The 27,799-nt window shown below is 48.0% G+C and overlaps 1 protein-coding gene across 1 annotated transcript; it reads left to right on the forward strand.

Annotated features, from left to right (window-relative positions):
* Positions 1-4,399: 4,399 nt before the first annotated feature.
* LOC120404574 (zinc finger protein RFP-like) lies at positions 4,400-27,799 on the forward strand. The gene is made up of 7 exons (XM_039537346.1): positions 4,400-4,819; positions 7,234-7,329; positions 7,926-8,156; positions 8,865-8,887; positions 19,920-20,035; positions 25,947-26,006; positions 27,177-27,799. The coding sequence occupies exons 1-7, from the start codon at positions 4,403-4,405 to the stop codon at positions 27,686-27,688; spliced, it is 1,455 nt and encodes a 484-aa protein (XP_039393280.1). The 5' UTR covers positions 4,400-4,402; the 3' UTR covers positions 27,689-27,799.

A 27,799-nucleotide genomic window follows, 5' to 3' on the forward strand; every position in this document is an offset into this window, starting at 1 on the left:
TTTAAGCGAAAGCACTTAAGCAAAGCTTGAGGACTGAGTAAATAAAATCAAAGAATCAAGCGATGCTTTCCCGGGAAAGAAAAGAAGCAACAACATCCTCGCTGTGAAAGAATCCATTAGCAACCTCCAGCTGCCAGGGAACAGAAGGAAACTGGCAACTGACGTTATCAACTACAGAATATTATGGGGTGGCACTTAGCCGCACTGTTGTGTTGCAGCAGCATTTCTCTCCCAAACCAAATGATCCCTTTTTCTTTAAATTCACATTCACAATCTGATTGGCTAGATACCTGATACGCCATCCGAGAGCACAGGGTAGGGTCAAGGGTACAAAGCTGGAGTCATTTGGTCAAGGGATTTGTGAGATACAGCCCCTCCCAACACAAGCTGTTTTTAAAACACTGTGGGCTAGGCATGGAATGCCAGCAGGATCCTGTCCATGGCTGGTTGAGGGGGACTCCCAGCACACGCTGTAGCCTACAGGAGATGCCCTGGGCTGGAAGGCAGAAGAACTCAATCTCTTCTGCTGTGGCTTCTCAGCAGTTTGTACTGGCTGAGGCATCACACCCTTAGGAGATACTCGTCATCACTACCCCCTTTTTGCAGATGCGATAAGAGGATGCAGAAGGTGACCTCAGACAAAGCGGAAGATGATTCATAGATTCCAAGGCCAAAAGGGGCCACTGTGATCTTTTAGACTGATTTTCTAGTCTCCTGTGTCACACAGGCCACTGAACTTACCCCAAATAATTCCTAGAGCATCATTTTGATTTATTTTTCCCAAATCTTGATTTAAAATTTATCAGTGACAGAAACTCTACCACGCCCCTTGGCAAATTGCTCGAGTGCAGGGGTCTCAACCATGCGGTCTGCGGGCCGCGTGCGTTAGAAATGTACACCTTACTGCCAGGTCTCTGTCCAATACAGCAGACCCACACCTCAATCACTGAACCCCTCGGCCTTTGGAAACGAACCTACCAGCTCAACTAGCCACACAGGCCAGTAGTTCAGGCTTGGTGCATGGCCCAGCTGCACAACACTGAAACAAGGGTGCAGTTGACTCAGGCTTGGAGCATGGCAGACACCAGGCCGGTTCAGTGCATGGAACAAGCACAGCCCTGAGACTGGGGGCAGGGGAGGTAGCTTTGAAGAGGTCAGCTCCGTGCATGCCCCAGGCACACAGCACTGCAAGCGGGCTGGGAGAGCTGGCAGCCGGCCGACTTGGGGCATGGCAGACACCCAGCACCAGTCACTGCTCTCTTCCCACCAGGGTTACATTTCCTGTTCTGGGCCCAACTGGCTGCTTCTCCCAGTCTGTCCCAAGATGCCGCCTCCTGTAGCTGGGCTAGACAATGGAGCTGGGAGACGCTGTGTAACCCCTTACCCTGTACAATGCAGGGGTCCCTGTACCAGCTCCCCTCGCACACACTGTCCTGGGCCATTGGTCCTCTGCCCTAACCTAGGATGAATCTCTCTCTAAAGGTCAGGGGGAAGCTCTGTCTGCACGATCCATTGAGTCCATGGCCTTTCTGCTGAGCCTCACGTGGAGGGGCACAATCAGTGCAGACTTTGCTGGTTACCTCGGTGTGTGATGGAGACACCTACACCCCGGAAACCAGGCTGAGATCCCAGCGCATTTCACACAGGCCCCCTGAGCAGCTGCCCAATGGACTTTCAGCCACTGCCCCCCTGGACAGGATGTGGGTTGTTAAACTGAAACAGACCAGCCAGAAAAAAGCATCTTTACTTGGTCTCAACCCCAAGGCTTTGACACTCACTTTGTTTCTCCCCAGAAGAAGGGGTTTGGGTATGGCTGAATCTTTCTCAGGTGCCTCCCTGAAGGGAATCCAGAGAGAACCAGGTCAGATGTAAGTCGAGCAGGGAACCAATTCCAGGCTCTCACCTCCCCACAGACCTCTGTGACTCTGAGCATAAGACTCACAAAGATCAGGGTTTATCGGGGCGAGTGGCAGTTTACGATGCTGATAGCAAGACCCCGATCTCCATATTCAATTATTCCTTCACTGAGAAAATCTTCCCTTTCTTTTCTCTTCAGCCTCTGAGATCATACCTTAAAACTGTGCCCCTGAGAGCCAATAAATGGATTTCATTGGGTGTCATTTTTTCCCTACTGTTTACACAAGCCTCCAGTTTACTAAACTGGAAAGAGAAAGGATTTGAGCAAAGTTAAAAGAAAGGCTCAGGTTCACAAAGGGCCTTAAGCAACTAAGGCTTGGTCTACACTACAGAGTTAGGTCGAAGTCAGGCAGCTTATGCCGACCTAATAATGTCAGCGTCCATACTAGTGTTCCTCCCACCGACATAACTCATCTGCTAGGTCGACTGAATAGCTCCACCTCCAAGAGAGGTGCAGCGCTTATGTCAACATAGTTAGGTCAATGCAGTGGCAGTGTAGACTCTGCGTTGCCTACACCAGCTTAAGTGTCCTCCAGGAGGTGTCCCACAATGCCCGATTGTGACCCACTCTGGTCACCGTTTTGAACTCCTCTGCCCAGCAGCCAGGTTCACAGGAACAAGCCCCTCCCTTTTAAGGACTGGGAACTTTGAAATTCCGTTTCCTGCTTGCTCTGCATGGAGAGCTCCCCTAGCAACTGCCCAGCTGAGCAGGCCGGCTCCAGACTCCCAACGCTCTGCGGCCTGCACTGCACAGGAGGTGGTGGGTCTCCTGGGTCTGTGGAGAAGAGGCTGTGCAGGCCCGGCTCCGATCCAGCCGTAGAAAGGTGGGTGTCTATGAGCAGATTGCTCGGCGCGTGGGGGAGAAGGGCTACAAGAGGCTCCTGCAGCACTGCCCGGTGAAAGCCACGGAGCTGCGCCAGGCGCACGAGGAGATGAGGGAGGGAAGCAGTCGCTCTGTTGCTGCTTTGACAAGGAGCTGCATGCTATCCTCTGCGGTGATGCCATGCCACCCCCGAGCCTCATGGATACTGGAGGGGTTGGACTCATGGGCCACCACAGGCAACACTGAGGACGAGAATGGGAGACAGGTGAGCAGGGATTGATTGTCAGATTCAGGGCTTATTTTCAGCTGGAGCTGTACGGAGCGGAGCTCTGGTAAATATTTGCTGCTTGGGCCCACAGCCCGGCTCCATGCGCATTCCCACATCTTGCCCTCTCTGTCTACTTCCCTTTCTATTAACCATGCTAAATTAAGGGGCTTTCCATGGGTAGTGGATAGAGATTTAAGGTCTGAATTCTCAGTGGCACAGTCTTGCCAATCCCAAACTTTTAAAAATCATGAGTCAGGACCCCCAAAATGATGTGATTGCCTTTTGTGAGAGAGAAAAATAATAATAAATGCTGAGTTCTTTCAATTTGCCTTCTGGTTTCTCAGACCTTTAGGCTACACTCGGATCACATTTTTAAGTTTTTCTCTGCACCCAAGAGAGCTAGAAACTTCCTTTGTTAGGAAAGGAAAGCCAAGAGTCTCACCTCATCCCATGCTTCCAGGAGCTGAGGCTTTAACAAACGCACCAAATATCATCGGACTCATTATAAAATCATGACTGTTGGTGACACTGCGGCCCCTTTACACTGAGCCACAGCAGCGTTAGTGTACATGAGAATCAGGCCTTTGAAACATCGATTCCAGCTAAACCAAGTTTTTGGCCATGAATTTAAAATGACTCGATTTGGAAGGATTAGATTATATCAATAGGTGTCTTTAATCATTGATTTCACTTTGTACACACAAACTGATGAAAAAATATTTCCATTGATAACTTAAATTTACAAATAGGCACAGTAAGAAAAATGCGGCATGAGAACTTATTAGAGTTTGATTGAAGGATGTTTACTTGGTACATGTTGAAATGTGGTGCTGACAATTTGTGTTTTAATGGTTACAAAGTTTGAACTTTTTGAATCTCAGTATTGACTGTCATTAAATAATTATTGCACGACCAAAATATTGTCTGACCCCCTCCTATAAATTCCCACAGCTGTGAACATTTAAATTGATCAAAACTGTGCAACTGTGAAAGTTGAAATAGATAAATATAAAAAAATATTTAAAAATAAATTTTATCTGTCAAAATTTTATATTAAATAAAATGAACTCTGCCCAAGCCTAAATATCACTCCTCAGACACACAGTTCTGCAAGCTCGTCAGGACAGGGGGATGGATTCTGACGTCCTCCATGGGAAGCCCCAGTGACCCTCCACACCAGCACGGGGTTGATTGCAGGACTAGAGCCCTAGTGATACATTTTTCATGAAAGCCTCCAGGGGGGTAGTGTTACCAATTGGAAGTTGGCTCTTTCCAATTCAGCAAACAGAGTGAGTCAGTTCCAGGAAGGGAAACACCCCCTTGTTGCTGGAGGTGAGGCATGGGGTGAACTCAGGACATTGAAATTTACCCTGTTACTCTGCCCAGAGGGAGCCATGGCTGCAGAGAACCCCATGGAAAGTCTCCAGGAGGAAGCAACATGTCCCGTCTGTCTGGAGTATTTCACAGAACCTGTAACTCTGGAGTGTGGGCACAATTTCTGCCGAGCCTGCATCAGCCAGTGCTGGGAGGGATCCGATACAGCCGCCTCCTGCCCTCAGTGCAGAGAAGCTGTGCAGCAGAGAAACCTCAGGCCCAACAGGCAGCTGGCAAATGTCCTAGAAATAGCCAAACGGCTGAGTTTACAAGCAGCAAAGGGAACAGGAGGGGATGGGGTGTGTGAGAGACACCAGGAGGATCTGAAACTGTTCTGTGAAGAGGATCAAGCCCCCATCTGTGTGGTCTGCAGAGAGTCCCGGGCTCATCGCGCTCACACGGTGGCTCCCATAGAGGAGGCTGCCCAGGAGTACAAGGTAGGGAATTGCTGTCAAGTTTAAGGGGTGATAGCTTTGGATTTTAATTACAGGCTGATTTCACTGAAAGTTGCCTGGCACAGGTGTGACACATCATTCAGCTTTCATTGTGTGGGTGATGTTATAAAAAATAAATGATCAGCTAGTGTGGCAAGAAAGGCAAAAATTGAAGTCTTTAAAATCTCTGCTGTGGGAAGCTTTTCTCTAAGATTCTCAGTCCTTTTCAGAACTACCTTCCACTGTTAATTGAAGCTGTTAATTGATCAGTGAGGTTTAACTCACAAGAGCTGCAGGTGGGTCTATGTGAGTGTGTTACCTTCTGACTGAAAAAGGGAAGGTACAAGTTGTTGTTACAGATTTAATAGAATTTATTATCTTTATTTGCATCCCAGTAGTCCTAATAGACCACAAATGAGATCTGGGCCCTGCACAAAACACAGTGAGGGACAATCCCTGCTCTGAGCGGTTTATAGTCTAAATAAGCAAGACAAACAAAGGGTGATAAGGGAAACCGAGGCACAAAGAGGGGGAGTGAGTTACCCATGGTCACCCAGCATGTCATTGGCTGAGCTTGGCACAGAACCTAGCTCTCCCCTGTCAGTCACAGCCCTAGGCTGGGGTTTTTCCACCTCTAAGGCAAACCAAACCAGCCAGACAAAAAGGACTTTGGTCTCACCCCACTGGCTAACCACAAGTCACACAAGCAATTTCCTTAGACACTCCAGTCTCCCAGTGTCACCACCAGTACACTCGTCCTGGGGATGAATGGTTATGAAAACCAACACCCCAATAAAAGAAAAAGGTTCTCTCAATCCCAAAGGACCAAGCCCCAGACCCAGGTCAATATACACATCAGATCTTACCCACAAATCACGCTGTTGCCAATCCTTTAGAATCTAAAATCTAAAGGTTTATTTACAAAGGGAAAAAGGTAGAGAAGAGAGGTAGAATTGGTTAAATGCAATCAATTACATACAGTGATGGCAAAGTTCTTAGTTCAGGCTTGCAGCAGTGATGGAGTAAACTGCAGGTTCAATTTAAGTCTCTGGAATGCATCCCCCGCTGGGATGGGTCCTCAGTCCCTGGTGTAGAGCTTCAGTTTGTAGCAAAGTTCCTCCAGAGGTCAGAAGCAGGATTGAAGACCAGATGGAGATGAGGCATTAGCCTTATATAGACTTTTCCAGGTGTAAGAATCCCTTTGTCTTCACTGTGGAAATTTACAGCAAAATGGAGCCTGGAGTCACATGGGCCAGTCCCTGCATACTTTGCTGAGTCACAAGGCGTGTCTGCCTTCTCTCCATGGGTCAATTGTGTAGCTGATGGCCTTTAATGGGCCATCAAGCCAGCTAGGCAGGGCTGACATCAGCTTGTCTGGGACACTTCCCAGAGGCAGAGCATAATACAGAATCTAGACATTACAGAGCCAATACTTATAACTTCAACTACAAAATGATACACAGACATACAGACAGCATAATCATAACCAGCAACCCAGAACCTGGTCTTAGACACCTTATATGACCCCCTTTACTTAGGATTTGGTGCCACTACAGGACCTTGGTTGCAACCCATGTTCTATATGGTCCCCATTTATATCAATAACGTCACACAGGGGACAAGGAGAAGAGGGGGTTGGATGGGTTGGAGGTTCTGAGGGGGGCAGTCAGGGGGTGGGAAGTGGGAGGGGGCAGAGAGGGAGCAGAGGCCAGGCTGTTTGGGGAGGCACAGCCTTCCCTACCCAGCCCTCCATACAGTTTCGCACCCCGATGTGGCCCTTGGGCCAAAAAGTTTGCCCGCCCTTGCTGTAAATCCAGCTCTGTTTCCTCCTCTCTCTCTCATTTTCACCGGACAAAGCCACGTCCAATGCTGAGTCTCTACCAGACAGGGATAGCGCTCCACAAAACTGGGACTGCGCAGCTCCAAACCAGACAAATGGCCTCCCGATATCTCATGGGGTTTGCCCTGGTGGTTAGACCAGCTCTGTCCAACCAGTGCAGTCCCCAGGGCTTCAGGGCTGAACTCCCAGACCATATTTAAACCCTGGTGGCTTCTAGGATTTGTATCACTTTGTTTATTAAACCTTCTCAAACACAGGTTTGTTGATTCACCCCCATGTGACTCCAGTGCCCTGATATGCGCTGTACCACTAATCAATTCACAAATACCAAAAAAGCTTGGTTACAAATGAGATCTCTCTCTAGTTACAAAAAAAACCCCAAAACCCTGAATTGGTAACAAGTCTGAATATGACACACTCCCAGTCTGCACTGATAAGGTTTCATCTCCTTGGTGGTCCTGATGTCACAAAGCGATTAGAACCAACAGTCACCTGCGGTTTTGGTGGAAAAACACCCAGCTCCACACCCCTCTCAACCCTTGAAATAAAACCTCCCAAATCATTTCTGTTTCTTCAGGAAAAAATCCAAGCCCATTTGAAGACTCTGAGGGAAGAGCGAGAAAAGCTGCTGGGGTTGAAAGAGACTGGAGAGGGGAAAAGCCAGGAGTATCTGGTAGGTGCCTGTTGTTATTAACCAGCAGGGACTGGCAGTGGGAGGTCTGTTTGGAGGCAGGTATCTGTGTGGCCTTGGTGAACGTGGACCTGTGTGTGTTTCTCCATGATCATGGATTGCTGGGTTAGAGTCATGTGTAGACAAGCCCTAAGCTTCCATTGCAGTTGATTAGTTAATATCTAGCTCTTGTGGCTTTCCCAGAAATCCTCCCCAAGTGAACTGAATGTCCCCGTGAAGTGCTGTCCACTGGGTCTGGTCATTTCGTGCATTAACATGTTTGTTTCTTTTTTCTCCCCCGTTGTCTCTGTCAGTATAATGCTGAGTCCTGCCTCCTGCTGCTCTGGGTCTGAATTCGCAGAGACCATGAATGACATAATATGCTAACATGACAGACATGCAAACCTCCCTTTCAGAGATGCAGAGGCCAATGGGGAAGCTGTGAGAGAATCCTCTCCCTAGTACCCATAGGGTAGAGTCAAATGTCAGAAATCTGAGGATTCTCAACTAAGTTCTCCCTCCTGCACACTCAGCTCTCCATGAAAGGTCCCCAGGCGCCATTCCTGTCCCTGACCAGCCCTTTCCCTATTTTTATACAGAAACAAACACAAACCGAGAGGCAGAAGATTGTGTCTGAATTTCAGCAACTGCGGCAATTCCTGGAGGAACAAGAGCGACTCCTGCTGGCCCAACTGGAGAAGCTGGATGAGGAGATTGTGAGGATCCAGAATGAAAATGTCAGTAAACTCTCCGAGCAGATTTCCCATCTCAGTGAGCTGATCAGTGAGATGGAGGGGAAGTGTCAGAAGCCAGCGAGTGAATTTCTGCAGGTGAGACTGAGTGAGAAACAGAGATGCTGACTCCCTGGCTCCATGGCTGGAGCACCCATGTAAAAAAATTAGCAGGTGCTTAGCACCTACTGGCAGCCAGCTCCTCCCCCTTCCCCCCCACCTCTTCCCCACTTCTTTCTGCCCTTTCCCGTGAGCACACCCCATTCCCGATCCTCTCCTTCCCTCCCAGTGCCTCCTGTCTGCCACAATCAGCTGTTCTGCCGTGTGCAGGAGAAGCTGGGAGGGATGGGGAGGATTGGGAATGGGGTGTGCTCGGGGGAGGGGGCAGAAAGAGGCGAGAAGAGGCAGGGTGAGACAGGAAGAGGAGCGTCAGAAGTGTGGCATAGGGGAAGGGGTGGAGTGGGGGCAGGGGTTGGGGTTCATCACCGCCAGGGACAATTGGAAGCCGGTGCCTGTGGTTAGAAACATCCCAGATCCCCACACTGGGAAGGGAGGGCTCCTGAATCATAAGCACTAGAGTCCAGCAGTCGGAGATCTCAGTGTAACTCGGCGTGTGCATTCCTGTTCTTTGAAGCATTACAGACACATTGATATTAGAGATGGAAAAGCCCCATTAGCTCAGGGAATCCATGGCCCTGGGGTCAGGGCAGGGTCTCTCCCCCATATTTGCAGAATCCCTTCCCTGGTATCCCCTATGTGCGTGTCAGATGGGACTGAAATTCCCCCCCCCCGCTCTCTCCCCGCTAGGACGTCAGAAGCACCGGGAGCAGGTATGTGGCTCTCGCTCACTCCCCAGCACAGTTCACAACGCTGGGAAAGAGCTTGGTGGTGATGTTAGTGTGACTTTCAATACCTTGGGGGAGCACTCTGCAATCCCAGAGTCCTCATTTACATATAATTGTGATATTGCATATACAGCATGCCAAGTGAAGTATCGTGGGAACGGTTATGATCTGCTGAAATGCAGTGTTCCATCAAAATGTGTATATTATGAATACCTGTGAAGTTATGAGAATGTGTTGTATGCTTGTCACTAAAATGTGGATTTGGGAGGCGCCCAGATACTAGCTCTCCATAGAGCACGACAAGGGAGGTAACCAACACTCAGGTGTGTACTGAACAGATAACACCAGCCCTTGTCCAGCAAGGGAGCTACAATGCAGTGACTCACCTGCATAAGGCCACACCAGAGGAATTGCTCAACCTTGCCTGGGGACTCAGCAGTGCCCACCAGAGACACACCTGGACTTGTGTTCTCCAAGCACATGGGCTAAGGGTATAAAACAGAACACAGGGGGGCCATGCTTGGCCTTTCTCCTGCCCCCACCTATGCTGAAAGCAACCAAGACACTGAGAGTATGGCTACACTTGCAGCTGAACAGCGCTGGGAGTTAAACCTGTCTTTGTACAGCTGAGTAGGGAAAGCGCTGCAGTCTGTCCACACTGACAGCTACCAGCGCACTGTCATGGCCACATTTGCAGCATCTGCAGCGGCATTGGGAGCGGTGCATTATGGGCAGCTATCCCAGCGTTCAAGTGGCTGCAACGTGCTTTTCAAAAGGTGGGGGTCGGGTGGAGTGTGACAAGGAGCGTGGGGGAGAGAGAAAGTGGGTTTTTGGAGCCAACACTGTGTCAGCAGCTGCCTTGCAAGTTCCGACCCCCTCCCTCACCCCTCTCTCACTCACTGAAAGCAAACAGCAGGTTTTTTTCCTCACAGACCAGATAAGCAGCCACTCCAAAACGGACCCCCCCATCCCGCCCACCCGCCATGCTGCTTCTCTCCTCGAGCCCCCTCCCTCCCCCTCTCTTCAAGTAAACACTAGCTGTGGGCATTCCACAGGGAGCCCCCCCTGTCTCTGCTCATTCACAGCAAACAGGAGCTGTGTTTGGTTTTTTGATAAGCAGCTCCAGGAGCCTGGCATTCACAACAAAACAAAGGGAGCAATCGTCACTTAAAGGGATTATGGGAAGCTTCCGGAGGTCAGTCACAGCGTACTAAAATTATTCCCTGTTTACACTGGCACCCTAGCGCTGCAGCAGCAGCGCTATACTCTTTAGTCCTCTCGGGGAGGTGGAATACAAGCAACGCTGTAGCCATGGAGATACAGCGCTGTATGTGCCTTGCCAGTGTGGATGGGGAGTGGGTTACAGCGCTATAAAGCCATCAACAGCGCTGTAACTCTCAAGTGTAGCCAAGGCCTGAGAAGACTTAAGACTCCAATGAACTGCATTATCCAGTGGGGTGAGAAAAACTGCTTAATCTAGATGTTACCCAGTCTAATAGTGTTGAGAGTTTAGACTCTGTGCTTATATTTTCTTTTCTTTTGGTAACTAACTCTGACTTTTTGTCTATCACTTATAGTCATTTAAAATCTATCTTTTGGAGTCCAGAAACTTCTTTTACTGGTTATCTTTACCAGTGAGTTTGCCTGAAATGTGTGGTAAATCTGCTCAGGTTTTGCAAAGGCTGGTGAATATCCACTTTCCCTTGATGAAGTGGTGAACCAATTAATAAATTAGAAGGTATATTCCTGAGGTAAAGTACTGGGAGCTGGGGTGGAGATGTGGGATTTGGCTGGTGCCTTTCTCTGTGTGATTCATGAGTGGCACTGGGATCATTCATGCAATCTAGCTGGGTGTGGAGCTCCGCATGCTGTTGTGCTGAGTGATAACAGTGCCTGGAGGGGTTGGCTGCTTGTCACTAGCAAGGCATTGTGAGAGACAGCCCAGGCTGGAGAGAGTTAAGGGAGTGCAGTGGTCCCACAGTCCCAGGCTGCACCCAGGGCTCTACAGCAAAATGTGTGGGGAAGGTCACATTCTGGATACAAATCTCTCTGGCCAACTTCATCCTGAGGTTCTCACCCTTGTAAAGAAGACTCTGGAATTATCCATTCAGTGGGAAGGACTGACCTCAAGTATTTCCTAGAGATGTCACATCCCTGGGGGACTGGCCTCCTCAGGATAATGGAGATGGAATACAAGCCTGTCACTGCTGGGGCCCTGGTTACTATTCAGCCCAGGACAGCAGTGGTCAAGAGTCTCTCCCGCCTGAGGACCGTTTGGAGACCTGTGTGGAATGAGCTGAGGAGGTGGGAGTTGGTGTCTCAGTCTAGCTCCTAGTCAGGGCCGGCTCCAGACCCCAGCGCGCCAAGGGAATAACATTGCATTTGTATCCTTTCCCCACTGTTGCATAAAGGAAACGGTTTTTGTGGGTGTGGTATTATAATAAACAGAAATGTTAATAGAATGAACACGTACAGTTACCAAAGGTTTCCACTTCATTACCCGCTGGTAAAGGTGGCCTTGAGCAAAAAAAATTAATTTGGTTGAACAATAAGAAAATAAATTGCTAATAGAAGAGGGCCTAGGCCATGTAAAATCGTTAAAGGTTATGTTGTGTTTTTGGTGGGGGCGGGGATGGAGGGTAGGAACAATTTGTCTTGTTGGGGCTGTTGAAAAGGAAGGATTAGGTTTCGATAACAAGTAGGGAATAGTTTGACATGGGTATGGTACTTGGCCCTTAGTACAATGTGCAGCTTGTGGGATAAATCCTGCCAGCCATTCGGTACCACATTTTTAAGAATATATTTTACATGTTCCCCCCTGCCAGTGGACTATATTGCGTTTTTTATACCAGGGCCAATTCTCTATATCTTTTATGGTTAAAGGTGTAATTCCCTTCCTTACCTTAGCCGACCGCGCTAGCCTTTTCTTTACTGGGGCTGGACATGGCTTTGTGGGTGGGGTTGGTTTTGTTTTGTACAAGATTGGTTTGGTTTTTCGTAAGGGGGGACTTAAAGATGTTATAGGGATCGGGGTAACGGGTGCATTAACTTTTCCTGACATCCAAAAAAACATAAGGGTATTATGAAAATTTAAAAGCAATAAAAAAAACATAGTTACACAAATAAACCAAAGGGACGGCATAAGCCACTTTCGCACCATGGCTGATTCTTTGATTTTTGCTTTTGGATCAGCCATTGCAATGAGTTTTTTAACAGATTGGAAATAAGTTTTTTTTTAGTTTTTTGTTAAAGTTTTTTTTTGAGATTATATCTTGGCTCCTCGTCCTGGGGCTTAGGTGTTAAAGAATTTCCTACTGGATTATAGTTCTTTTTAGTGACTTGATTTTGAACCTTAGGAACGAAGGGTGCCGTAGTGGGATTTAAAGGTGGGGCAACCTTTTTGCAGTGAGAGGCGTGGACCCAACGTGGGTATTCTTGGCACTTGACCGCCGTGTGAGTAACCAACAGCACCTGGTGAGGGCCCTTTCACCGAGGTTTTAGGGAGGATTTTTGTTGGTGCACTTTAAGGTAGACCCAATTACTGGGCTGCAATGGGTGGCATGCAGTATCTGCAGGTTTAGGTAGGGCGTTTGTAACCTGTGAATGGATAAATCTAACATGACGGATTAGTGCCCTACAATAATCCAAAACAGCATCATTATTTAGCTGTAAATTACTTTGCTTAGGGAGTAAGGGTGGGGAGACTGGCATTTTTATTGGTTGAGCCATGAGAATTTTGTGTGGAGACAACCCATGCTTTCACATCGGGGTGTTTTTTATTTGCATCAGAGCTAAGGGCAGGGCATTAGGCCACTTAAGGCCAGTTTTAGAACATAGCTTGGCGAGCTTGTTTTTAAGCTCCCCATTCTTACGCTTCACCGCCCCTGCACTTTGAGGGTGGTGAGCACAGTGCAAATGTTGCACGATGTTGAGGGTTTTACAAAGATGCTGCATGATTTGGCCAGTAAAATGAGTACCTTTATTACTATTTATAGAGACAGGTAGTTCAAACCTAGGAATAAAATCCCTTAACAGCTTTTTTGCCACTGTGATGGAATCAGCCTTAACACAAGAGTAGGCCTTAACCCACCCAGAATACATACACACACACACTAGCACATATTTATAAGAACAACACTTTGGCATACTTATGAAATTAATTTGAATATTTACAAATGGCCCCCACGGTACAGGGTGAGCTGCCAGATTAGTGCGGATTGGTTTACCGCTGTTATGTGCTAAACAGATGGAACAAGAATTGCAATAGTGCTGAGCCACACTGGAAAACTTTGGGGCATACCAATGTTTTGCTACCGATGCAATCATCCCTCCCTTACCCACATGGGCTAAGCCATGGGCCAAGCGAGCCAGGTAGGGAAGAAAAGCCTGGGGCGCAACTAAGCGACCATTTAGATTACGCCACAAAGCATCTTTTGGGTGTTTTGAGCACCCAGACAACTTTTAGGCAACCTTCTCCTTCTTAGGTGCAGATTTCTGCATACGTGCAAGGTTCTGAGAGGACGTAGCTGGAGAAAGAGGCTGAAGTACACAAAGGGGGAATATTTTGGTGGGAGCCGGAGACCCGGAAAGGGCCGCTTGCCTGGCGGCAGCATCCGCTAGGGCATTTTTTTGCGTAACATTATTGCAGGGTTTTCGGTGGGCCAAACATTTTACTATAGCAATAGAAGAAGGGAGCTGGAGGGCAAATAAAAGGGCTGAAACATAGGAGCCATTGCAAATAGGTGAACCACTAGAAGTAAGAAACCCCTATATTTTCAGAGCTGCCCATAATTATGCACAACTCCAAAAGCATATTTGGAGTCGGTATAAATGGTTACCGAATGTCCGGTAGCCAGGTGGCAAGCTTTGGTAAGGGCAAACAATTTGGCTATTTGAGCAGATTTAACAGTCGGAAGGAAAAAAGCCTTTATAATACTATACAAATTACAAACAGCATAGCCCGCCATAAGCTGGCCAGCTGAATTCCTAAGACAAGATTCATTTACAAAAAATATTAAATTAGGGTTTTGAAGGGGGACATTCTGCAGATCAGCTTTAGGGGTTATAAGCTTAGCAGTAACAGATATACAATTATGAGGCTCACCATCAATTGCTGTAGGTAACAAAGAGGCTGGGTTAAGAACTGGACACCTAACTAAGGTTACATTTGCTGCATTTAAAAGCAGCAATTCATATTTAGTGAGCCGAGAATTAGAAAGGTGCTGAGTGTGGCCCTTAGTAAGGAGGGCCGTAACCGCATGTGGAACAGCAACAGTTAAAGGATTACCTAACACCAATGTAGCTGAAGCCTTTACAAGAGTGGCCGCTGCAGCCACAGATTGAAGACATGGAGGCAAACCTACCGCTACAGAATCCAAAAAAGAACTAAAATAAGTCACTGGTCTATTTTTATCGCTATGCAACTGAGTAAGCACTTCTTGGGCTGAACCGTTTTTTTTATGACAGTACAGAGTAAAAGGTTTTTTATAATTAGGGAGGCCTAATGCGGGGGCTTGAGCTAAGGCACATTTAACTTGTTGAAAAGCATTTTCAGCTTTCTCTGTTCAAAAAATAGGATCAGATACCCTATTCAAGGTTAAATCATATAAAGGGCGAACAAGAGAAGCATATCCAGGAATCCATTGTCGGCAGTAACCTGCCATGCCAAGGAATCCCTGCATTTGCTTTTTTGTGATTGGTTTAGGTATTTGAAGGATAGCCTGCACACGTGAAGGAGATAAACCTTGCTGCCCTGCCGAAATATTATGTTTAAGATAGCGGACTAAAGGCAAGCAAAGTTGCAGTTTTGCTTTAGAGGCTTTGTGGCCCTTTTGAGCTAATGCCTGAAGTAAAATAAGTGTGTTCGCCTTAGAGGCTTTTAAAGTATCAGAAGCAAGTAACAAATCATTGACATACTGGATTAAAACAGAACCCATAAGAAATTTAATATCATTCAAATCCCTTTTTAAGATTTGAGAAAAGATAGTAGGAGATTCAGTATAACCCTGTGGTAACCTAGTCCAGGTATACTGAAAACCCTGATAAGTAAAGGCAAACAAATATTGACTATCCTTATGGATAGGAATAGAGAAAAAGGCAGAACACAGATCAATTACAGAAAAATAACACGCTGAAAAAGGAATACATGAAAGAATAGTAGCAGGGTTTGGGACCACAGGAAAACTGGGAACAATAACAGCATTAATAGCTCGAAGATCCTGAACGAATCGCCAAGTTTGTTTTCCAGGCTTACGTACAGGAAAAATGGGAGAATTACATTTACTAACTGTTGGCACGATAACGCCCTGCTTCAACAGGGCAGTAATTACTGGACGAATGCCATTCTCAGCCTGTTTAGACAGAGGATATTGTTGAATTTTGGGAAGTGGCTTTGCTGGGTTCACACAAATCTTCACCGGCTGGGCAGAGCCAATACGTCCAACCTGGTTTGCATGGTCCGCTCACAGTGAAGGAGAAACCTTAGCTAGCAATTCCTGTTGCAATAAGGAAGTGCCAGGCTCGGCATCCCCCGGTGGAGGCTGCCCCCCCTGCAACAGAGCTAAAACTTCATTTTGTGCAGGATCGGGCACCTCCAAAAACACCCCGTTAGGGGTACAAAATATAGTACAGTTCAATTTACACAGCAAATCCTTTCCCAATAAATTTACAGGGGAACATGGGCTAAGAAGAAACGCATGATAATCAAATAAGGGACCAATAGAAACAGACAAAGGGGATGTAACAGGGTGGGGAATAGGGGAGTTTCCCACACCCACCGCAGTAACAATATCCGTGGATAGGGGTACGGATGGAAATTCTTGTGCCCTCAGAGTAGAACGTGAGGCTCCAGTATCTATTAAGCAGGGGGTGGGGATACCATTAATAATACAAGAGACAGTTGGACCAGTTTGATCCACCGGAAGAAGTGAAGCAACGATGTTACTAATTTTATGGCTCTCCTAACAATTAAATTGTAAAGGGGGTGGGTTAGGGAAAGGCTGAGATGTTTGAAAAGAGTTTTGCTCCTGTGCTGGGCTTGAACGAGGCCCCGTAGGTCGCTTAGAGCAGTTTTTTATTAAATGCCCATTCCTTTTACAATAAGCACAGTATATTCGGGGACATTGTGCCCTCCAATGCCCCTTTTGCCCACATTCAAAACAAGCACGTGAGGTGCTAGTACTGGGGTTTGGGTGAAAAGCCACCATAGGAATGTCTCTATTTTGTTTTTGTTTAGAGAATTTATCCTGGGGTCCCTGTAAATTCTGAATCTGTAAAGCCATGAGTTTGGTTTCAGTGTCCTCTTTTTTCTTTTCTTTGCTTGTGACCGGGGGTGTTCTGAAAGCAAGCTCCACAACCCGCTTAACGAAAAATTGAAAAGCTTCCCTGACTGGCAGGCCCTGGTAAGTGGCTAACCAGTCAGGGTGCTTGTGTGTTCCCCATTCTGTTGCCCTTTACCCCTCCACGTTCCCATGATCCTGTGACCGCTCTTTAAGCACTGCCTTCACCGAAGGCCGCAGGGTCCCTTTGTTTCCCCCCCGGAGCTATAAGCTCCCTTCCCTTCTCGAAGAGGAGGGAAGCCCCAGGGAAACTGCACCGTCGGCTCGGAAGCTGCTGCAGCACCGTTGGCTTGAAGGCTGGTGCTCAGGGCTGAAGAGAGACGTGCGGAGACCACGGGCTTTTCTGTTAGCCCGCCCCCCTTACCCGCTCGCCCTGTAGGTTTGGCAGAGGCGGTATCCCGAGCCTCGGAACCTGCTCCCTTGTGTTCCTGCCATGGGCAGGTCGGTGGGCCACTGGTGATAGAACCGGGGCAGTCCTAATAAGCATTCCTTGTGTGATTGGCTTGAGTAGAAGCAAGAGCTGGAGTGAGAATGGGGTCCGGAGGGTCAAAAGCCATTCCGGTCCCACCTAAAGGCACGCCTGCTGCTTATATGTATGTACATTATGGTTCGTTGACGTGTAAACATTTAGAGAAATGGAATTGGTATACTAGGGATGATTTAAAACTGCAGTTTCCCCTGAAGGGAAGTTTTAACCTTAACAGGATTGTGCACCTAAGGGGAGCCCTTCTTGCCAATGCCGTACCTCAGGGACAGTTTGATGCATATTTTTTGTGGTATGATGAAATGGGAAAGAGGCGTCAGGAGTCTCAGGTTAGGGGACTAAAGGATTCTCAGAAGAAACTTAGGCAAAAGCTTAAGGAGACACAGGATAAATTGATCCTTACGTGTGGCCCTACGGACCAGCCCACTGCTGGCCCGAAATCATCCCTTTTTCCTGTTCGCCCTATTACAAAGGCGACAGCTTCTTGTTTAACCCCATCAGCCCCGTCCCCTGATGTGATTGATTTGTTCCTGAAGTGCAGACAGTGGCCCACCCAACTCCGAGACCAAGCCCCAGCCTCGGATGAGGAAGGGGACGACTCGGTAAATCCCTCACAGGAGGCCTCTGTCCGCTCTGAACCCCCTTCTTATATATCTACTACTACCCAGTTCCCTTCAACTTCGAGAGGGTCAGGTTCCTCGGATTCCGAATCGGGGAAGTTGAATTCCTCAGGGAACTCAGGATCCACTCAGGTTTCCCCTGAGGCTCAGCAACGACTTGCAAAGTTATCTCAGCACGTCAAAGAAGCAATTGCCAGAGCTGCAACTGACTGTGATTCTACCGAAAATCCAGTACGGCGTCTATCAGATGCCTTTGAATTATTAAAAACCTTTGTGCAATCACCTACCTCACCCCCAGCTTTCCGTACCCGATATAAAACGCTTGTAAAGAAGGGTCAGGATAAAACGGGTAATCAATATGGGGAGTTGTTTAACCCTCAGACAGGGAGTTTGCTGTTGCCTTTGAGGCAATTACCCGGAGGAGATGGACGGTTGGTAACTGTACATGCTCCTTGGTCACCAGTTGATTTATATAATTTGATTGACAAATTTCCTAAAATTCGGGAAGATCCCGAAAAATTTCAGAAACAATTGAAAATGGTTGTACAGTGTTATAACCCATCCTGGGCTGACATAGATCAGCTTCTGCGAGCCATGTTACCCAGGGAGACACTTAATCGTCTCTACGATAAAGCACACTGGCCAGGATCAGAGGACGGACCAAATCTTACACATCAGGACTTGGTTCGACACAGGGAAAATTTAATCAAAGAAGTCCTTTCGGTGTGTCCCAAACAAACTGACTGGACTAAAATAAATGCATGTAAACAATTGAAGGAAGAAAATCCTGCTGATTATATGGAACGCCTTAAACAGGCATTTGAAAGGTATTCAGGTATTAACAGGGCGGAAGAAACGGCTCGACAAGCTGTAGTGGCAGCCTTTGTTCAGGGGCTCCTCCTGAAAATTAGTGAGCCGTTGAAATTAGCAATCGTTGATTCAATTTCAATTCGGAAGAGGATCGGGATATTCTCCAGGGAGATTTAGATGACCTTGTAAACTGGAGTATTAGTAACAGGATGAAATTCAATAGTGAGAAGTGTAAGGTTATGCACTTAGGGATGTCTAACAAGAACTTTAGTTATAAGCTGGGGACGCACCAGTTGGAAGTAACGGAGGAGGAGAAGGACCTAGGAGTCCTGGTTGATCGCAAGATGACTATGAGTAGGCAATGTGATGTGGCCGTTAAAAAAGCTAATGCGGTCTTGGGTTGCATTAGGCGAGGTATTTCTAGTAGGGATAAGGAGGTGCTAGTCCCGTTATATAAGGCGTTGGTGAGACCTCATTTGGAGTATTGTGTGCAGTTTTGGTCTCCCATGTTTAAGAAGGATGAATTCAAACTAGAACAGGTACAAAGAAGGGCCACTAGAATGATCCGAGGAATGGAAGGCCTTTCGTATGAAAGGAGACTTGAGGAGCTCGGTTTGTTTTCCTTAACCAAAAGAAGGATAAGAGGAGATATGATTGCACTCTTTAAATATATCAGAGGGATAAATACCAGGGAAGGAGAAGAATTATTTCAGCTCAGTGCTAATGTGGACACGAGGACGAACGGATATAAACTGTCAGTCAGGAAATTCAGGCTTGAAATTAGATGAAGGTTTATAACCATCAGGGGAGTGCAATACTGGAACAGTCTACCGAGGGAAACAGTGGGGGCGAAGGACCTCCATGACTTTAAGATTAAGCTAGATAAGTTTATGGAGGGGATGGTATGATAGGATAACGGGCTTAGTCAATAGGTCAATTAAGTGCCTGGTATGATATAACCTTTTCCAGAGGGTTTGGCTGGAGAGTCTTGCCCGCATGCTCGGGGTTCAGCTGACCGCCATATTTGGGGTCGGGAAGGAATTTTCCTCCAGGGAAGATTGGCAATGGCCCTGGAGGTTTTTCGCCTTCCTCCGAAGCATGGGGCAGGGGTCACTTGCTAAGGAGTGGGTGGATCGGCTTATGTGGCCTGCATCTTGCAGGAGGTCAGACTAGATGATCATAATGGTCCCTTCTGATCTTGAATTCTATGATTCTATGATTCTATGAAGTGCGTGCTTGGGGCAGCGTGCCGCGGGAGGGCGGCAGGCAGCTCCAGTGGACCTCCCGCAGGCATGCCTGAGGAGGGTCCGCTGGTCCCATGGCTTTGGTGGAGCATCTGCAGGCGTGCCTGCGGGAGGTCCATCGGAGCTGCAGGATGGCGACCGCCAGAGCGCCCCCCGCAGCATGCCGCCCTGCTTGGGGCGGCGCAATTCCTAGAGCCGCCCCTGTTCCTAGTGGGCAGATTTCTACAGCACTTCGCTGGGAACCTCCTGTCCCTCAGAGCATGGAGACCATGGAGTGAACTGGCCATGGAGACTCAATTCGCCTTTTATCCCCGGAGCGGGTCTCTCCAAGCCAGAGTTGAAGAAGATTAATGGGTCCTTGAAGGAGAAGGTTGCACGGCCATGGGCTCTGTTGCACCTGCTCTGAGGCTGGGAGAAGTCGAGGAATTCTAACTCCAGGCCCATTAGAGCAGCGACTCACCAGCAAGAACTTATAATGAGTCACACAGTGAAATATAATCACGTGAAATTGTTTCTCTCCAGGTGGGAGAAGGGGAAGTTCCAGCAGGCAGAGGAGATTTCTCCTGAACTGGAAGAGCAAGTCAGTGGTTTCTCACAGAAAACTATTGCGCTACTGGAGGCTCTGAGGAAGTTCAAAGGTACCTAGAAGGGATCTAGGAGATGAAATTGGGATAAGTGTCTGAGACTGTCAGAGACGAATGGTGCTGGTCAATTGGTTCATAATTAGATTATGCTTCTATTTAATTGTTGAGTGAGAATGGCACATACTTGGGATGCAAATCACTCAGGTTGATTAATTCAACCCCTTATTTGTTCCAAAAGCATGGCTTGCCATTACAGTTACTATTAAAGTAAGAAATGACAGACATACTGAAAGAAGTACTGCCCAGTTACCTTCTCCTGGGGCATAGGCAGGTCATGATACATTTCTTCTATGATGCTCTAACTACCCCTTACAATGTCTGACATATTATACACATCCAGATTATATGTTTATTAGTTCTTTTCCAAAGTCAAGTCAGGCAGTGCAAATGCACAATCTGTTTGTCCAATCTTATGCATAAGAAATGACTCTTGCACCAATTCTCAAAACTTAACCTAATAACTAGTGGAAAGCAGACACTGTGAGCAGATGGAGCAGAGGCCCAGGTATCAGGATGTCTCCCATTAATTCATGACTTATCAAAGGTCACAGCATTGTCGTGGAAAAATTGACCACACCTTTGATTTTGGGTCAGACACAGCCTGAGGCACCTTTATTGGGGTACAATTATGCATAAAGGGAAGGTCAACGTAGCCCCACGCAAAGAAGGGGGGGGTAGCTGCCTTGTCTTTAACAGATATTCACCAAGCTTATAAAGGCTAAAACCACAAAGCATAATTACACATCACACACATTACACGTTACCAACTCCTTATTTGGCATACTTTCTTACTTTTAGCGAGCCTGTCACCATCTAGGGCTTTTCCTGCTATTGTCCCAAATGTGGTTTTCGTTGGTAGTCTGCCTGCCTGTAAGACCCCTCCTTTGTGGTTGCATTGGATAAGGCTCTTGTTGCATTCTAGCTGAGCTTCCCTCAGTTCCCCTTTCTCTGGTTTCTTCATCACCACCACCCCCCCTCGTGCCCCCTATATACAGACAAACAAATTTTGCAGAAGTTAACCTTTGTCCTATATAGCAATTGGGTTTTGCTAACAGGCCTGGGCCTGAAAGGCAGGGGTTAGGATGCAGTCTGCTTCTGACCCTATGGGTGGTGGTCTGGCAAATTCCCTATCACATTACAAATCTTAATTGTTAATAACGCCTTATTGTTTACTAAATTGCTTAATACAACTGCTTCCAATAGAGTTGCACAGCAAGCCCCCTCCCAACTACATGTGCGCCCACCTACGTGCGGCTACATTGTACAAGACTCTTTATTAATTTTCCATTGCTAATATGCTGTTATACTAGGCCATGTTTCACAATTATCAGTAGGCGTTGGTTCCCCTTTCTCCTGTTGGCCTTTCGATTATGCCATACCAGCTATCCTATGTCTTAATATCAAGCTGACCTATAATGGCCTAATGTTAATTATGCTCAGCTAATTCAACTTGGGGCAAGCGGGACACAGTCTGGGGCAAGTGGGACCCCTTAAAATCCCTAACAGCATTAAAGCTCACGAATAGCAAAATAGCCCAATTTGGGGCAGGGCAGGTGCTCCAGAGCTGTGCAGCCTCCACAGCTGCAAGTGGAGTCAGTGGAGCTGCAGGTGCCCAACCCCTCTGAGAACCAGGCCCCAGGTGTCTAAAGCTCAGCACCCAAAATCTAGAAACCTAAATGAAAGGCCACTTGTTAGAGCTGGATCCAGCCCATCACTGGGCTCTGGTCCCATGTGGCAACTAATCTGGGCCAAATGGGCTGCGGGGAAGGAGAAAGCCCCTCCCCCACGGTGAGGGATCCCTCCAGCACAGGGGCCTCTTGTGCCTCCTCCCCAGCAGCTGCAGGCACAAGGCGGGTTCCTGAGAGGGCTGGGAATGGGGTGGGGGTGGTGAAGGCAGGAGGAAGAGGGAGAGGAAGGACAAGGGAGGTGGGCAGTGTAAAGCTGGGCCTCTGACACTCTGCACGCTGGGCAAGACACAAGGGGGCCATTGTCATAGGGATGTAGCTCTGGCTGGTTCAGAACTTCCACAGCCTGTGCCAAGGTCTGCACCGCCCGCTGCAGTCACTGAACAGCAGAGTCACTAACTGCCCCTCCCCTTTCCCTTTTTGCTGGTACCAGGGTGAATCTGGCCCATGCAGCCAACCTTCCCCCTGCCTCAATTTCCACATGGATAAAATAATTTTATTATTATTGCTATTGCTGCCTATTGAGGACGAGGCCCCATCGTGCTGCTCTCTGTGGAGACACAGAGTAAACAGACCCAACAGCTCACAATTAGACACAGGATTTCACACACTCTCAATATCCCGGTTAACTCCACCAGAGAGGTCCTTTGGGGCCATCTGCCTGTCCCAAGTGAGGGTAAAGGAGGAGGGTTGGGCGTGGGGCTAGCAACTCCACCCTGTAAAAAATCAACTTGCTACAGAAACACCAAAAATAGAGATAACAGAGACTTTTAGCCTGGAAAAAGAAGGTTCTTCAACTTGAAGACGCATGACGCTGGGTGGTGAAAGCCACGAGGAAGCCACTAAGCCGATCACCCTCCTTGCAACCAGGAGGATTACCATCGGCACATGGAACGTGAGGACCATGTACGAGTCAGGAAAGATGGCGCAGGTTGCAGCAGAGATGAGGAGCAACAACCTGACCCTACTAGGCATTAGCGAGACAAGATGGACGCAAGCTGGACAGAGACGACTGTTGACAGGAGAGCTGTTGCTGTATTCAGGACATGAAGAGAGCGACGCACCCCACACACAGGGAGTAGGCTTCATGTTGTCCAAGCGGGCACAGAGAGCACTGATTGGTTGGGAGGCACATGGTCCCAGGATCATCACAGCATCCTTCAGAACTAAAATGAAGAGGATTAAGATGAATGTTGTTCAGTGCTACGCCCCAACCAATGACAGTGAAGAGGAGGACAAAGACTACTTTTACAACAGACTCCAGAAAATATTAGAGATTCTCCCAGACAAAGACATCACCATCCTTATGGGAGACTTTAATGCCAAAATTGGACCTGACAACACAGGATACGAACAAGTCATGGGGACCCACGCTCTGGGAGAGATGAGTGAGAATGGAGAGAGATTTGTGAATCTGTGTGCACTTAACAATCTGGTCATAGGAGGTAGCATCTTTCCTCACAAGCGGATCCACAAGAGTACCTGGGTATCGCCAGCAGGCACGACAGAAAACCAGATCAACCATGCCTGCATTAGCAAGAAGTTCAGAAGATCCTTGCAGGACGTGAGAGTTAGAAGAGGAGCAGACGCGGCGTCCGACCATCACTTAGTGGTGGCCAGATTGAAGCTGAAGCTGAAGAAGAACTGGATAGACGCGTCAGACAGAAGAGCGAAGTACGTCAGCCTTCTGAAGGTCCATAAGACCAAGGAAGATTTTGGACTGACGCTGAAGAATAAGTTTTCAGTACTACAGGATTGGTCTGAGGAAGAGGAAGACAGTGTACTCAACAGATGGCAGAAGATGAGAGAGACACTTAGGTCAGTATGCCAGGAAGTGCTTGGAATTAAGAAACACCAGCAGAAAGAGTGGATCACAGCAGAGACCTTGACTAAGATAGAAGACAGGAAGAAGAAGAAGGCAGCAGTCAACAACAGCAGGACTAGAGCAGCAAAGGCCAAAGCTCAAAAAGAGTATGCTGAAGCCCACAGAGCAGTGAAGAGGAATATTAGGAAGGATAAGAGAGATTATGTGGATGGACTGGCAGCAGAAGCGGAGCAGGCAGCATACGGCGGCTACATGAAATAGTGTACGATACTACCAAGCGACTGTCTGGAAAGTTCAGCAAGCCAGAACGTCCCGTTAAAGACAAGCAGGGAAAGTCTATAACAGGAACAGAACAACAGATGAACAGATGGGCGGAGCACTTTGAGGAACTCCTGAACAGACCAGCACCACCAAATCCACCAGACATCGACCCAGCCAACGAGGACCTCCCAATTAATTGTGATAAACCAACCAGAGACGAGATCAGAAAAGCCATCACCATGATGAAGAACAGGAAGGCGGCTAGACCTGACGACTTCCCAGCAGAGGCCCTGAAAGCAGACCTGGATGCTTCAGTGGAAATGCTGTACTCCCTCTTTGAGAAGATATGGGAAGAAGAAGTGATTCCAGCAGACTGGAAAGAGGGATACCTCATCAAAATCCCCAAGAAAGGAGACCTCAGCAACTGTGCCAACTATAGAGGAATCACACTCCTGTCAATGCCAGGGAAGGTCTTCAACCGAGTCCTCTTAGAGAGAATGAAGGATGCCGTCGATCCACAGCTACGAGATGAACAGGCAGGTTTCCGGCAGAACAGATCATGCACGGGCCAGATAGCAATGCTCTGCATCATAGTCGAACAGTCTATGGAGTGGAACTCCTCGTTGTACATCAACTTTGTTGACTATGAGAAAGTTTTCGATAGCGTGGATCGAGAGACCCTCTGGAAGCTCCTTTGGCACTATGGCATCCCAGCAAAGGTTGTCAACCTGATCAAGAACTCATACGACAGTATGCACTGTAGAGTGATTCATGGAGGGCAGCTCACAAACAGCTTCCAGGTGCGAACTGGAGTCAGACAAGGATGCTTGTTGTCACCACTTCTCTTTCTCCTCGTCATCGATTGGATTATGAAGACATCCACTTATGAGCGTAGGAAGGGAATCCAGTGGACGTTGTGGACCCAGCTTGATGACCTGGACTTTGCCGACGACCTTGCACTCCTTTCGCACAGTAAACAGCAGATGCAAGAGAAGACCAACATAGTGGCAGCCACGTCATCACAGGTTGGCCTCAACATCCACAAGGACAAGACCAAGATCCTTAGGATTAACTCCATCAGCAACGAACCAGTCACACTGAATGGAAGCCCCCTGGAAGAAGTGCAGTCCTTCACCTACCTAGGTAGCATCATTGACCAGCAGGGTGGCACAGACGCAGACATCAAAGTAAGGATTGGTAAGGCAAGAGCAGCCTTCTTACAGCTTAAGAACATCTGGAGCTCCAGAGAGCTGTCTTTGGAAATAAAGATTCGACTGTTCAACTCCAACGTGAACTCAGTCCTACTCTATGGAGCTGAAACCTGGAGGACAACCAAAACAACTATCAGGAAGATCCAGACCTTCATTAATAGCTGCCTCAGAAGGATTCTCCAGATCCGCTGGCCAGACACCATCAGTAACATCCACGTCTTGGAGAGGACCCGTCAACTCCCAGAAGAGGAAGAAATCAGAAGGAGAAGGTGGGGCTGGATAGGACATACACTACACAAGCAGCCAACTAACATCACCAGACAGGCATTGTGGTGGAACCCCCAAGGCAAGCGAAAAAGAGGCCGTCCAAGAAATACCTGGCGACGCAACCTTCAGGCTGATAGCAAAAAATGGGCTATACCTGGAACCAGCTAGAGCGAATGGCCCAGGATAGAGGACTCTGGAGATCTGTGGTTGGCGGCCCATACCCCGATTGGGGTGACGGACATGAGTCAGAGTCAATATCCCGGTTAGTGTCAAAAGGACCCAATTGGGTAAAGTTACTTTTATGCCAAAAGTCTTTGCATGATCTGGATCTAGGTTATGACAAAAGGCAGCAAGTGAATGAGAGAAACCAACGGGAATGTGAAGGGTGGGAGGGGATGAGGAGGAAAAGTAAATTGCATTTACAGATTGTTTGTCCTGGGATGGTTGTGAGGCTGCAAGGACGTTGGTTCCATTGCTGAGAGATGCCTGAATGAGGGAGGAAAGAAAAGGTTTCAGACCTTTTTATATTAAAGACCAGAGTGTGTCTCTGTCTGTTTCTCTGTCATGATGAAAACACAGGTCTAGGAGTTGAGAGTGGTGATGCTGTTATAATATGAAAGTCTGAAATCTCACCTCTCTTCTCCTTTCCCCTCCAGCCACTCTGCCGTCTGCACTGGAGACAAAAAGAGAGGAATCCCTACGAGCACACAGACAGAGTAAGGTTGCAGGTGGAGATTGTCTTTAAATTATGAGAAAATTCCAGTGCAAACATCTTCCTGAGATTGTAGCTAAAGTTACCAACCAACCAACAGCAGCCATGACACACACAGCCCTACAAATAACCCATTAAACAGTGAGGAGATCCAGGGGCACTGGAACAGGGGGGACCAGAGGGCCAGGCCATACCACTTTTAAAAGTGGGATGATCCGTTCCCCCCTACTTTTTAACATGGGCATAGTTTGGGGGCAGGCAGTGCCCAATTTAGAGTTAGTGGGGCCCTGTGCGCAGCTTCATTTTGCCCCCTCCCTCCCTTGGGACCCAGCCAAGAGAAAGAACATTCTCTCTTATTTCTTTCCCTCCCCCCCCCCGTTTTTCATTCTTTTTTCCTTCATCCTCCTCCTATATTTAAAACACAGGATGTTCCCCTGGTCAAAAACCTTAATACACACAAGAATACCCAATTTGATTATTCCCCTAATTGCACAAAGACAAGTTACAATAGAAAATAAACATAAACCTATTTATTCCTTTCTAAAACTTACTACTCTGATAAGAGGCTGGTTCCTTGATCTGAAACTGCAACTGACTCTAAACAAAGGAAAAAACCCTCCTTCCTTTTGAAACATCTTGTTCCCCCATTGGTTCCTCTGGTCAGGTGTCAGCTAGGCTAGGTGAACTTCTTAACCCTTTACAGGTAAAAGAGGCATTAACCCTTAACTAGCTGTTTATGACAGCAGCTCTTCCCCAATACTGCACCTTCCTCTCTGTTCCCTGATCTGGGAGTGGAGGATGCATTAGGGGAGGGAGCTTCCCTCTGGGATTTAAAGCTGGTACCTAATTTTTCTGCTCCCTTCTCATTAAAAGCTTGACACCTTCCTGTCTGTGTCTGTGCTGATGGGAATGGAGCAGCCCCAGAAGGGGGAGCTAGAAGCTGAAGCCTCTGCAATAAATGAGGAAATAACAAAGTGGGTCCCATTACAAAGACAGGAACTGCAGTGACATCCCTGCTCAGTCTCAGGTGCCCAGGACAGAGGCAGCTCCCTGGGATCCAGGCCAGGCCTGTCCCAGCCAGGACGGGGCTGCTGGGGAGTGTGAGAAATGGTCCCAGCCTCCCCCAGGGCCGAGCTCTGCCCCTAACGCTCTGATTCTCTCTCTCTCTCCCCAGCAAATGTGACTCTGGATCCAGACACGGCTCAACCCCAACTCGTCCTGTCTGAGGATCGAAAAAGTGTGAGATGGGGACACACACGGCAGGATCGGCCCAACAACCCTGAGAGATTTGACCCTGAGCCCTGTGTGCTGGGCTGTGAGGGATTCACCTCGGGGAGACATTGCTGGGAGGTGGAGGTGGGGGATGGGCAATGCTGGGCTGTGGGGGTGGCCAGAGAGTCTGTGAGGAGGAAGGGAGGGATCAGCCATAGCCCTGAGGGGGGGATCTGGGCTGTAGAACGGGACTGGAGTCAGTTCCGGGCTCTCACCTCCCCTGTGACCCCCCTGTCCCTGAGCCGGACCCCCAGCAGGATCCGGGTTTGTCTGGACTGTGACCGGGGGCAGGTGACATTTATCGATGCTGATGACGAGGCCCCAGTCTTCACTTTCCCCCTGGGCTCTGTCCCTCGGATGAGAATCCAACCCTGGCTCTGGGTGTGGAGATCCCGGCTCAGACTGTGTCCCTGAGACCCGGGGGAGAATATTCCACTGGGGACCCTGAGATCAGCCTCTCTAGCCTCACACACTGAAGGACATAAATCCACACCATGTAGAGGTCAAGCATAGGAGTTTATTACA

The sequence above is a fragment of the Mauremys reevesii genome, linkage group 4 (assembly GCF_016161935.1).
Source record: "Mauremys reevesii isolate NIE-2019 linkage group 4, ASM1616193v1, whole genome shotgun sequence".
NCBI classification, from domain to species: domain Eukaryota; kingdom Metazoa; phylum Chordata; order Testudines; family Geoemydidae; genus Mauremys; species Mauremys reevesii.